The following is a 13,495-nucleotide window of genomic DNA, read 5'->3' on the forward strand; positions in this document are numbered from 1 at the left end:
GTCAGCGCTGTTTCTTCGGCTCTCGGCCCAGCTAATTATTATTCACTTCCTCCCTCCACCCCTCTCCCTCCTCCCCGCTCTGTAATCGCATTTACTTTGCATGTGTAGCCTCCTGGCTACACTCGGAAAAAGCCTCAGAGCGGCTTCATAACCGCGCTGAGGCCGCTTCCGGGTGTACCCAGGAAGCTGCACATGCGTAGTAAATGCGATTCCAGAGCGGGGAGGAGTGGGAGAGGCGGAGGGAGGAAGTGAATAATAATTAGCTGGGCCGAGAGCCGAAGAAACAGCGCTGACGTCACAGTGACAAAAAGGCTGAATCGTAACCTCGCCCGTGCCACTTACTGCTAATTTGTATATTCAGAAAGAAGGAGATCTCAGACAAACTGAGAAACGGATCCAGGCATTGTAAGCATCGTTTTTCTCAGCGTCACCTGCACTACCAGGCAGTATTACTGGTTTGTGCAGGTGACTATTCTGACAGTTTTCCTTTAATAATTGTAATAATATCAGGGGAGATAAATAAAACTGCACTTCGATCAACAAGAAGGGGTAGCTAACCATAAAGCTTGTGGCTTTGCTGAAAAAGGGCTGTGGCTTAAATGTGGGCAAAACGAAGTTAATAGTTGGTCTTAACTATGCAAAAACCCCAGATACTCTTGCATGGAGCCGTTAACGGCTCTGCAGGCAGATACCTTGGCTAATGCCAAGGTAGATGTCGGGAGCATTTGTGGTCCCTTAGTAGCTTTGGCGAAAAGGTACATCGAACCTGGAACCTCGCAGGTACCTTTTTGTCCAGAGGTGAATGGTAAGTTGGGTGGCGTTTGTGCACTCTTTTTTTTGTGTGTGTAACAAGTTTACACTCTTTCTTGCACTCTAGGTGATTCGAGAGCACGTTCCTCAGCTCTTAGATAAATAAACTAACTAAGCCTAAACAGTGTTAAGATGCAACAGATGTCAAATAGCACGTGCCACTGTTATAAATCTGGTGCATTCTTAGACTGTCTAGTATCACTTTACATATCTAAGAATACCAGTTTAGAGGGCTATATAATAGTTGTATTAATAGAAATATAATCCTTGGGGTACAGGAAACAATCTTCTACAGTTTTCAATAAAGAAAACTATTGCATCTAAACTTTATGCATACCTATAGTATACTGTTCCTAAAATACACAGATGTTATTCTTAGGAAAAAAAAAACTGGTAAAGGTAAACTTCCAATAAGGAACTAAGAAATAGTGCACACAAAGGCACTAGGACAGAACATCATAAAGCGTGAACAGAATAAATTCAGCAGATCCAAGCTGTGGAGCAGGAACAAGGGATGTGTCCTGTACTGAAGCCCTGGAAATTTTGGCCAGGGAACAAGATCAGCTGAAGAAAGACATCTGCATTCTGAAGACATTACTCCATCTATTTGGACTGAAATTAATAAGTTCACAGTTTTCGGCAATATTAACCTTTAGTAGTAGTGTGGTGTGGATGACCGTTATTTTGGTAGAAAGGTCGTCATCACCTACCAAAGAGAGTCACAAAATAAAACGGTTTTCCTTTTGATTATGAAGACAAAAAAGTAGTATTTCATGCCAATCTACTCTAGTCATGTAGTACTGCCCTATTACAGTATAGACTGACACTTAAGCATAAAGCATCATGTGGGAGCGCTGAATTACTTGAATGAGTGTCACATGTACAGTATACAGCAAAAATACTAGTTGCATTACATTGTTTTCTAGAACAAAGTTAAAAAGGAAACTAAAAAATGCCCAGAGTTCATTTAAACATTGCAAAACATAAAACCTATCCCATAAAAGCAATATGAAGAAAGTGGAATCACATTTCCATCTATTCACCAGGAAGAGGTACACAGTGTGAACAGTAAACAGTATGTCCTTCCCTTCCTACAAGAAACTGTGCATAGTCTCATCATTGAAGGAGATGCCCTCCTCCTTTTCTATACTCCCATAGAAATAAAAGCTACCAGGACATAGCATCCATAAAGAATGTTCAGGCTTAATGGAAAGTTACCGGTCCAACATTCAGAGCTTTGCTCAGACAGCAGGATTTACTTGTTTCAATGTGTATGAGAAGAATAAGGCAGCCTTGTGCCTTCTTTACAGGGAACTAGCAGGGGTAATTGACATTCTTTGGTTGAATGCTCTGGAGTCAGTGCAATAGCTCTGGCGCCATATAAATATTCTTTGACATGTAGATACATTACAGGTCAGAAGTAGCTCCTTAGAGAACTCCTTTCTCCATTAAGTGGGTCTTCAACACTTTGTAGATGTTTAGTTGTTGTTCTAGTTGTAGTGCTAAAACTTGCTGCAGAACTTTGCTGGGATTTGGACCCCTAAACAGAGAGAAACAGAAAGAACTGATCCATGATACATCCTTAAATGGGCACTTTCAGATATAAAGGACTTTGTTTTGCCAAGATGTACAACATATAAAGTTTTTCTAATATACTTCTTAAATTTTTTTCTAATTTTATTAAAGAAAACACCCTTCGAAAATCCCACCACTAGGGGTCCCCATACCTCTTTGGACACCAATGAGTCCCACAGCAGCATGAGGGTGTCCAAGGGTCATGGACACAAGATGGCTGATTGACAAGGCTGCAGGAGGAACACAGCTTGCAGCAACACTGCTGTAACACAGAGTTTTACCAATCATGTGCCTCCAGATGTTGCAACTCCAAGCATGTCTGGACAGTCAAAGGATGTCTGGGCATGCTGGGAGTTGTAGTTCTGCCATATTTGTAGGCAGAGTTAGGGAGGGGGAGGAGTCATCACTGTGCAGGCATGAGATTGCTCATTGTCTTTTCCATCTTGTCAAAGGGAGGGGGCATGTCAGCTATAATATGGTTTTTTGTTCAGTGAAATATGGGTGATAGAGACATAAAAATGACATGTACATGATCAGGGTGAGGTACTGAGTAACATAACTTAGTTTTTTTTTTGTGGGATCTGACAGGTACACTTTAAACCAGTGATGTCCAAACTGTGGCCCTCCAGATGTGGCAAAACTACAACTCCCAGCATGCCTAGACAGCCGTTTGCTGTCTGGGCATGCTGGGAATTGTAGTATTGCAACATCTGGAGGGCCACAGTTTGGACATCACTGCTTTAAACCTTTACATAAAAACACTTGGTAATTCCTAATATCCTCATAAGTGACAGCAGGGTCTCTACACAAACATTACATTCAAAAAGCAAAACAGCTGTTGCAAGACCGGTACAAAAGGAACGCTGGCAGTGCAAAAACTGTATCATGTACCTTCACACCTCTACCTACACACAACCATGGAACATCTATTTTTCCTCATACATCTAGTCTATCAATGTACATGAGTGAGCCAGCTTATTGCTTGTAGAAATCACACTTGTCTTCTATGATAGGAAGTTGTGAGTGTCATTACTTGGCTCTTAGATTCAGGACTAAGAGCTTCTCAGCTGTTAGGGAGAACGATGACTGTATGGCCATATCCATACATCATCTTCATGAGGCTGTCTCATTGACAATTACAGATCACACATAATGATAGAGGCCTGCCATTAACAACAGAATCCATACAATACGTCCATGCAACACCGCAGGCATTTTCCAGTATATAATCTACCATATGAAAGCCAGGAAGGGCAGCCCTGCCTTCAGGCATTATGATTTCAGATATTCAAGTTTACTCCTCATGCTTTACGCTAAACCTAATCAACTCATTGATACAGTGCATTTGAAAAGTATTCACATTTTTACATATTTTGATATACTGGGACCTTTAACTAAAATAAAAAAAGTTTTCCCCCATCATTCTGTGCTCAACATTTCTTTATTTAATCTTTCTGTCAAAAAAGAAGAACTAAAAGTTCCAATGGACATAAGTATTCAGGCCCTTTGCTATGACACTTGAAAATTTAGCTCTGGCTCCTCCCAATTCTCTTGATCTTCTCAGATGTTTCTACGCCTTAATTGGAGTCACCTGTGGTAAAGTCAGGTGATTGGCCATGATTTGGAAAGAGACACACCTGTCTATATAAAAGGTCTCACAGCTGACAATGTATAGCAGAGCAAAAGCAATGAGGAGGAAAGACCAGTCTGTAGAGCTCAGAGAAAAGATTGTGTGGTAGCACAGATCTGAAGAAGGGCACAAGCAATATTTCAGCTGCACTGGAGGTTTCCAAGAGGACTGTGTTCTTCTTAATTCTTACATGAAAGATTTTCGAAAAAACAGCACTCTTAATAAAGCTGGCTGCCGCATCAACTTAAATAATCGGGGGAGCTGGGCCATGGTAAGAGCGGTGACCAAAAACCCAATGGTCACTCTGACTGAGCTCTAAAGATCCTGTGTACAGATGGGAGAAACTTCTAGTAGGTCAACATCACTGCAGCCTCCACCAATCTGGGCTGTATGACAGAATGGCCAAAAAGAAGCCTCTCCTCAGTGAAAGTCACATAAAAGCCTATCTGGAGTTTGCAAACAGCACCTAATGGATTCAAGACTGAGAAACAAGACTCTGGTCTGATGAAACCAAGATTAAACTTTTTAGCAGAAGAAAACTCTGCAATGCTCAAATCCTGCCCAATGCCACCCCCACAGTGAAGCATGGTGGTGAATACGTCATCTGGAGGTTAGGTCTGGGAGTCTGGTCCGGGTTGAAAGAAATCTAGATGGAGCAAAGTACAGGGATAATCTAAATTAAACCCTGATCCAGAGTGCTCAGGACCTCAAACTGGGCTGAAGGTTCACCTTCCAACAAGACAATTGGGGAGATTTATCAAATACCGTGCAGAGGGAAAAATGACCAGTTGCCCATAGCAACCAGATTGTTTTATTTTTCAGATGCCTTTTTTAAAAAATGAAACAAGCAATCTGATTGCTATAGACAGGTAAGCAATATTTCCTCTAGACTGGTTTCGATAAAATCTCCCCAAATTACCCTAAGAACACAGCCAAGACAACACAGTTAAGCATGGTGGCTTATGAACAACTCTGTGAATGTCCTTGAGTATCCCAGCCACAGCCCTGACTTGAACCCAGTATAACTTCTCTTGAGAGAACTGAAAATGGCTTCCACCGAAAGTACCCATCCAACCTGACAACAAAGCTTAAGAGTAACCTCCGAGAAGGATTACAGAAAATCCCCAAATCCAGGTGTGCAAACCTTGTAGCCTCAGACCGAAGAAGACCTGAGGCTGTGATCACTGACAAAGCTGCTTCAACTAAGTACCGAGTAAAGGGTCTGAATATTTATGTCACTGCAATATTACATTTTTTTCATATTTAAAATTCTGTTGTCCCCTTGTTTTTATGGGGTATTGAGTGCAGAACGATGAGGGACAACTTGATTGATTTTTTTATTGTTTTAGCAAAAGATCACAACATATCCGAATGTGAACAACTTTCCAAATGCATTGTATATGTCCCCAAATCATGACTCTCACAAATGTGCAACACTGAATGCAACAACCACAGATAATGTTCCACAAGATGAAATATCTTTCTTGTAATCCGTCTCCAGTTAGATGAACTTTAGTGTTACAATGTATAATTCAATAATGAAGGTATATCTTAACGTTAAATAAAAATCACTAAGGGAAAAATCTCCTACCTTATGAAGCTGGTAATATATACATGGACAAAGGTGGCCATCAAATACTGACAGTCAAATCGGTCCATGATCCCACCATGTCCAGGAATGGTGTCAGCAAAATCCTGAAAAATATTATTTTTATTACACAATACACATCTTATTTATATTTTAGGCATTTGCCCTTTATAGTCTGGGCAAATTATAACAGGGGTACACATACAATAAGGACTTACCTTAATTTTAAAAGCTCGCTTGAACCCACTGGCAAAGAATCCTCCAAATGGCCCGATCAGCGAACCAAATGTTGACAGGGCAATGCTATGGACCTGAAATGGGTACATGCGTACTGTTGTCTAAAAAAAAAAAAAAAATTACATTGTTAATATAGCTCTGAAATCTTTGATTTCTCTGTACAGTATCTTCTGAAAGTCTGGGTAAATCCTAGAATAACAGGTAAACTGTGCCATACACCAGGTCTTCTCAATTTTTTTTCTACTGGGGCCTTGCCCAACAGACCGAAGAGATGCCTGGGCCTCACCATACAGATCAAGGTGGTGCCTGGCCCTCACCATCTGTGGTGGAAGTAAGTACAAAATTAAAAATATATTGTCAAGCCTACCTTCAATTTCTCTCCTAAACACGGTATAACATTAAAGAAGCATACATTTTTTTTTTTTTGTTCTATATAGCAGCATAAACTATTCTTATAGAATAATATAGAGGATCTTGTGAAATGCCTTGTGCTTAAATTTTTTAGCCGAGTGGGCAGGCATGGGTTAATTCTGTAATGGTACCTTTATTTCCCATGAATCCTCTGGATTTAGGTGTGGAGTTTGATCACATCACTGCACCTGGTCATTTTATCAGGCTGATAGTGCTAAAGGTCACCCAGATGAACTCACAAGTGGGTTGAGGTCAGTTCACATTGCATGCATGCATTTGATGTGGTTTTTTTTTTCTTCTTTTTCTTTAGAGAAATATTGCAATAAGACAAAAGTGATTTGACCAATAACCACAATTAATGGAAGATTTGAAGAAGTATTTAGGATGTGTTAACACATACATTTTACAGCATTTTTCATATTTATACTGCATTTTGCCTGTTTCTACTACAACTTTCCAACATCGCAATACAAATGAAATTTTTACCATGATTTTACGCAATTTTTAGAAAAAATACAGCAAAAACAGAAAACATGCAGGAAAAAATGGATTGTGTGAACAAAGCCTCATATCTACTATATATTCTGATCCCATAGAAATAGCAGCGCATACAGAGAATGCTGGGAGAAAAAGGGTCTGTGATCTAGCAGCTGTTATCTAATGGGTGATAATGCCATCCTTTTAACACATAAAAAGAGTGTTTTCATCTTCATAATAAAGTTTTGAATTGCATAAGGATATGTCTGGCACGTGGATAAAAGCTTGTCTTTATTGAATCTTTACACAGAAATCACATACAGTAGGAATGTCTGACACGTTTCGCACCAGCCAGTGCTTAATCGTAGACTGCCCAACATGACAAAACATGCTATAAAATACCCTGGTATTGAGTCATGTGACTCACTACGTCATCAATTAAAATACCTGGAAATAAAAATCTTGACAACTCTTTTTATGTAATTGTTCACACCTGCGTTATATAACCATGTTGCTCTTCCAGCATCTATTGAACATAGTTACAAACATTGCATTGCAAATTCAATGTTTTCTTTGATGGTAACACAACATGAATGGGTTTTAAATTATGGCGATTCACCAATATTAATGCTTTCTTAGGATCGGTCACTATTCTCCATATTTTATAGAGCAAGAATAATAAATAAATAAATAAAATACCCATTGGTCTCCCATTTTGCCGTGAACCAACAGGTAAAATACACAATATATTTAGATTTTATGCATGTTTTATCATGGGCCCTATGCCCAATGCATATACTGTAACCACATGTAATAAATATCTATGTACCCCTCAAGCAGTCTATTTTTTATATTTAATTTTGAACTGTCAGATATCCTATCTAAATTAGTATTAAATATTAATTATTATCACTTATTAGGTACATGTCATGATCAAATCCAATTTTCTGTTGAGGACCTGTGGGAGTCTCGTTTCTAGGAAGAACATCCAATAAGCTTCTCTGTTATACAGTTTCCTTCTTAAATCCCCTCCTCTGGATCCCAATCTCACTCTCTCTATGCCGGACACCCGGAGTGACCTGGTGTCCCCAGCATGCAAATCTCTAAAGTGTTGGGATACCTACTCTGTTGCCCCTAGCATCTGCAATATGTCTTCTAACACAGGTTTTCAATGAATTAATTGTACATCCAACATACTGTTTCCCACAATCTACACAAGTAGCTAAATATAAAAGTGCAGTCATGTTACAATTTATGTATTCACGTATAGGATAACTTATGTGTGTAGCTAGAGGTTATATAATCTATACGTTCCATGTGGCTGCAGGTTATGCACCTGGTATGGCCACATTTCCAATTACCCACTACCTTTAGCCAATTTTGTTCATTGATCTTGCCCTGATTTTCTGTTTAACTAGTGAATAGGCTAGGGGATAAAGTAGAGCCCAATGTAGGGCCTTGTTTAGACATGATAGCTATTCCATTAGCAACAATTTCTTTCAAGATGGGATCTGTTTCTAAAACTTTTCCACTTTTTGTACCCTACTTAAGGATTCTGACAACACCTCATCTGCATAACCCCTTTCTCTTAGTCTGCTAGTAAGTTCTTCTATAGCTTGAATACATTGCCCCTCATCTGTACAGTTACGTTTGGTCCTGCATATCTCACCAAATGGTATATTGCGAGTCATGTGTCTTGGGTGGCATGAAGATGCCATAAGTTTAGAGTTAGTAGCCGTTTGCAGATGCTAGGGGCAACAGAGTAGGTATCGCTATGCTATACAAACACTTTAGAGATTTGCATACAGGGGGTTCCAGGTCACTCCGGGTGTCCGGGATAGAGAGAGTGAGATTGGCATCCAGAGGAGGGGATTTAAGGAAAGTGTATAAACAGAGAAACTTATTGGATGTTCCTCCTAGAAACAAGATTCCCACAGGGCCTCAACAGAAGATGGGATTTGATCATGACCTGTACCTAATAAGTGATAATAATTAATATTTAATACTAGTTTAGATAGGATATCTGACAATTATAAAATAAATATAAAAAATATAGACTGCTTGAGGGGTACATAGATATTTATAACATGTGGTTACAGTATATGCATTGGGCATAGGGCACATATATATTTAGAATGTATGCATGTTTTATCTTGTATCCTACCTGTTGGTTCACAGCAAAATGGGAGACCAATGAGTATTCATTTATTTATTATTCTTGCTCTATAAAATATGGAGAATGGTGACCAATTCTAGCAAAGCATTAATATTGGTGAATCGCCATAATTTAAAACCCATTCATGTTGTGTTACCATCAAAGAAAACATTGAATTCTCACTGCAATGTTTGTAACTGTGTTCAATAGATGCTGGAAGAGCAACATGATTATATAACGCTGGTGTGAACAATGACATTAAAAAGATCAAGATTTCCATTTCCAGGTTTTCCTAAGTTCCTGAGTTTTAATTGATGTTGCGTGAGTCACATGACTCAATACCTGGGTATTTTATAGCATGTTTTGTAATGTTGAGCAGTCTACGATTAAGCACCGGCTGGTGCGAAACACGTCAGACATTCCTACTGTATGTGATTTCTGTGTAAAGATTCAATAACGACAAGCTTTTATCCACGCACCAGAGCACTGTGTATATCCTTTCGCTAACTGCTGAGAAGCCGGAGGCAGGACCGGCAGGTCTGCAGCACAGGTGAGCGGACTGAGTACACATACTTTGGACATTTTTAAATTGTAGGGCATGTAAAATTATACACTTTCGTAAATACATACAATTTTCAAACTTCTTTTCACGTTACATCTGCTTTTCTCTGTATCGTTTACTGCTGGTTGTCTAGGCTGCAAATCACATTTCCTTACTCTGAAACAGTGGAAGGGCTGCTGACGTCACACACTCTCTCTAAAGGGGACCTTATCCTTATGTAAACATAATCAATGACACATGGGCTCTTGTGCTTGCGTGCAAGATATACTGTGTCAGTGAGCCATGCAAAGTACAAGTAGCTTGCTTACAACCAGTTTGTCTGAAGCGTCAAACAAAGACCAAGAGAGAGAAGGCTCAGCTCTGCTCTGAGCTGAAAAAAAAGGCAGAAGAGAAAATCCCTTTAACTACAGTGATTTTCTGTGAATCAGACTGGCAATCACATGACCAGGTTAGTTAAAGTAATGAAACATATAGATACAGCTGTACTGGAATGAAACGAATGGCACTGTTTGATTAGTGATTGCGAGTGCATTATATAGGGGAAACAAACCCAAAGTGCTTCTTTAAAATAAGTACAAAATGTGTTAATAATGATGCTAAACCAGAGATTGTTGCAACCAAGAAAAGCACTCTGCACCTAAGGGCTTGTTCACACGGTCCAGTGTGCTCCAGTAAAAGGGAGCTTCATCTCTCTTCAGAAGTGCAGGACTTGAGAGGAGAAAAAATTGTGCATGTCCTATTTTTTTTTTACAACCTGCTCAACTCCTGTTAAATGCCAGACACCTAACGGACCCCATTCAGGTAAATGGGATCCTCAGGACCCAGAGGTTTGCTACATACCATTCAGAGTTCGTTTGATGGAAGGAAAAAAAAATACCTAAACGGGTCGGAGCACAGCAGCAATGTGAACCTAACCGTACAGTCACTTCTGTGAAAACTGCTTCCCCAGCTGTGCCTCACCAACAACTAGGGGGCACCCACCTGACAGTTTGAGAAGCACTGCCATAAATTGCTGAACAATACTAATATAATTGGTGAATATTTGCAGAAACATAGTGGAATTAATGGTAGAGGTTCTAACAACATGAAGATAAATTGCTAATACAGAGCAGGGTATAATTTTTCTATTGGAGACAATTGGCATGAAACTAACTGCCATAACATACGATCAATCCCGAAAAAACATTGCATAAAGAAGTAGGACCTGCACTGATCACTGTACACGGCTGTGTACTAGCAGTCACGTCCCTCCCATACACATGGAAGAGGGGGCGTGGCGTGACGTCACAAACACGCCGACCCGGACCGGCCGAACCCCTCGCGACCAGACATCTTATCCACTATCCTTTGGATAGGGGAGGGCTTGTTTTTTGCGCGACCAATTCTATTTTCTAATGACAGCCTTTACCATAGGCATAGCACTGATCGGTATTATCGGCAATCTACTTTTCTGGTCTTCTAGAGGGCAGACCAGGGAAGATGACCCCAGGAGAGTGGTGGAGGCAGGTGGGGGGGGATCCCCACGGTCGCGCTGCGGGCGATCCGATAAGCCATTAGAAGTGCCGCATTGCCGCAGATGCAGTGATCAGTATTGATTAAGTGATGAGTGATTAAGTGTCTGATCGCTGGGGGGGTCTGACCACTGGGACCCATCGCGATCTCCTACACGGCACCCCAGCAGTCCCCAGGAACGGAGCATGTGGTCCTCCAGAAAAAGTAGTGGTCAATATGCCCCCTCCATGAATTTTTAATGGGAGAGCCATAGACAACTAAATGCTGTATCTCCAGCTCTCCCATAGAGATACATGGAAGTAGTGCGTCGGCTGCCCGCGTTACCATCGGTACGACCCCCTGCGATCTGACACCTCTCCCCCTCCTACTCCTTCAATGACAGACATCAACGCGACCGCTGATGTCTGCCATTACCGGTGGGTCCCTGGCTGCTAATCCTGTGCTCGCTTCATTTACAGGGAGTAAATGCAAGTTCTGGTGTGTCAAGTCCTAGCACGTCAAGACGTACATTTATGTCCAATGTCCTTAAGGGGTTAAAGAAACACTCCGGGGGGGTATCTCCTGGTCCAGTCTGGAGAGCTGCTGGGAGCAGTGGAGGGATCGTGGCTGCAGGGGAGCGGAGTGCGGGTTGGACGCAAGCCCTGGGATATCCTCTGGAGCTTTGGCAGTGGAGAGGTCACCATTGTCCTTCTACGTGGGCGTGACAGCTCGGTTCCCATAGCATCGCCCGTGGCTTGGGCTGTGTGGCGGGACGGAGCCTTCTCCGGCATGGACCTGGCTTTCTAGATCTGCCTGCTAAAACAGGGCACTGTGTGTGCTGTGGTGCCTCACTGGAGATCTCTATTAGCTCCTGATATCTGCCCTCTGGCTGAGAGGTGGTCTACTGCTGGGGGCTTGTGTTGCTGCTGGCTGGACTAGCTGGTGTGCAGCTGTTTATCATCCCTCTGCAGTCGAATACTTGTGCATACTGCTGAGACTTGTGGTGCTCCACCTGAAAGGACGGCCTATGTTGTGTGCGCTGTGAATATCCCATCTGTTGCAGTCTGCCCGTGAGTACTGCAGTGACTTGTGGTGCTCCATCTGAAAGGACGGCCTATGTTGTGTGCGCTGTGAATATCCCATCTGTTGCATTTTGCCCGTGAGTACTGCAGTGACTTGTGGTGCTACACCTGAAAGGACTGCATTTGTGGAATGTTCTGTGAATATCCCATCTGTTGATGCTTGCCTGTGGGTGCTGCTGTGACTTATGGTGCAACACCTGAAAGGACTGCATCTGTGGTGTGCGCTGGGAAAATCCTATCTGCCACTGCTTGTCAGCAGGTACTGCTGAGACTTATGGTTCTCCACTTTAAAGGACTGCATCTGTGGTGTGCGCTGTGAATATCCCAACTGTTGATACTTCACCGTGAGTACTGCTGCGACTTGTGGTGCTACACCTGAACGGACTGCATGTGTGGTGTGCGCTGTGAATATCCCATCCGCTGCTGCCTGTACTGCTGAGCATTCTGGTGCTACACCTGAAAGGCCCACACCTGTGGTGTGCGCTTTGAATATCCCATCTGCTGTCACTTGCCTGTGACTACTGCTGTGACTTTTGGTGCTTTACTTGAAAGGACTGCATCTGGGGTGTGCGCTGTGAATATCCCATCTGCTGCCGCCTGTCATTGCAAACTACTGTGACTCCTGAAAGGACTGCATCTGTGGTGTGCCCTGTGAATATCCCTTCTGCTACTACTTGCCAACTGTGTGTGTGGCTGAACTCTGCACTATGGTGTATATATCACCCTCAGATCCTATATGCTTGTCTGGTGCTGCTATCATGGGTGGCCCTAGGAGCAGATCCAAGAAATCTAAGCATGCAGCTGAGGCTGCCAGGCAATCCACGGAGGATGAGGTTTCCTCGGATGAGGGTCATTCTCAGACTAGCGGTAACTCTCGAAGGGACTTCTCTGTACCTAGGCCTTTAGTTTCCAAGGTTTCCACTCATGCGGCCAAGGCTCTCAATCAATCCTCCAAGCCTCCGGAGGAGATGGACCGGGAGTGTCCAGAACCTTCTCCCTCCCTGTTTGCTGCCTCTCCTAGCCCTGAGCGGACATGTTCTCCTCACAAGCTACTTGCCCTGCATCCATTGATAAGAAGTTCACGGATTTAGGCTGGGTTCACACTACGTTTTCTCCCATACGGGAGCGTATACGGCGGGGGGAGCTAAAACCTCGTGCTCCCGTATGCCTTCGTATGCGCTCCTGTGTGTCATTCATTTCAATGAGCTGGCCGGAGTGAAACGTTCGGTCCGGTCGGCTCATTTTTGCGCCGCATGCGCTTTTACGACCGGACCTCAAACCGTGGTTGACCACAGTTTTAGGTCCGGGAGAAAAGCGCATACGGCACAAAAATGAGCCGACCGGACCGAACGTTTCACTCCGGCCGGCTCATTGAAATGAATGACACACGGGAGCGCATTCGAAGGCATACGGGAGCGCAAGGTTTTAGCTCCCCCCTGCCGTATGCGCTCCCGTATGGGAGAAAACGTAGTGTGAA

The 13,495-nt window shown here is 42.5% G+C and overlaps 1 protein-coding gene across 8 annotated transcripts in view; it reads right to left on the reverse strand.

The window, feature by feature from the left end:
• Positions 1-464: 464 nt before the first annotated feature.
• The window catches only part of CDS1 (CDP-diacylglycerol synthase 1), a 429,921-nt gene continuing 416,890 nt past the window's right edge, over positions 465-13,495 (reverse strand). For all 8 annotated transcript variants that reach the window (XM_056568773.1, XM_056568774.1, XM_056568770.1 and 5 more), the window contains 3 exons: positions 5,822-5,941; positions 5,607-5,710; positions 465-2,350 (listed from right to left, as the gene is read on the reverse strand). In XM_056568773.1, the coding sequence (XP_056424748.1) occupies positions 2,239-2,350; positions 5,607-5,710; positions 5,822-5,941 (336 nt within the window). In that variant the 3' untranslated portion in view covers positions 465-2,238. The remainder of the gene's footprint in view (positions 2,351-5,606; positions 5,711-5,821; positions 5,942-13,495) is intronic.

Source organism: Hyla sarda, chromosome 1 (genome assembly GCF_029499605.1).
Source record: "Hyla sarda isolate aHylSar1 chromosome 1, aHylSar1.hap1, whole genome shotgun sequence".
Taxonomy (NCBI): Eukaryota; Metazoa; Chordata; class Amphibia; order Anura; family Hylidae; genus Hyla; species Hyla sarda.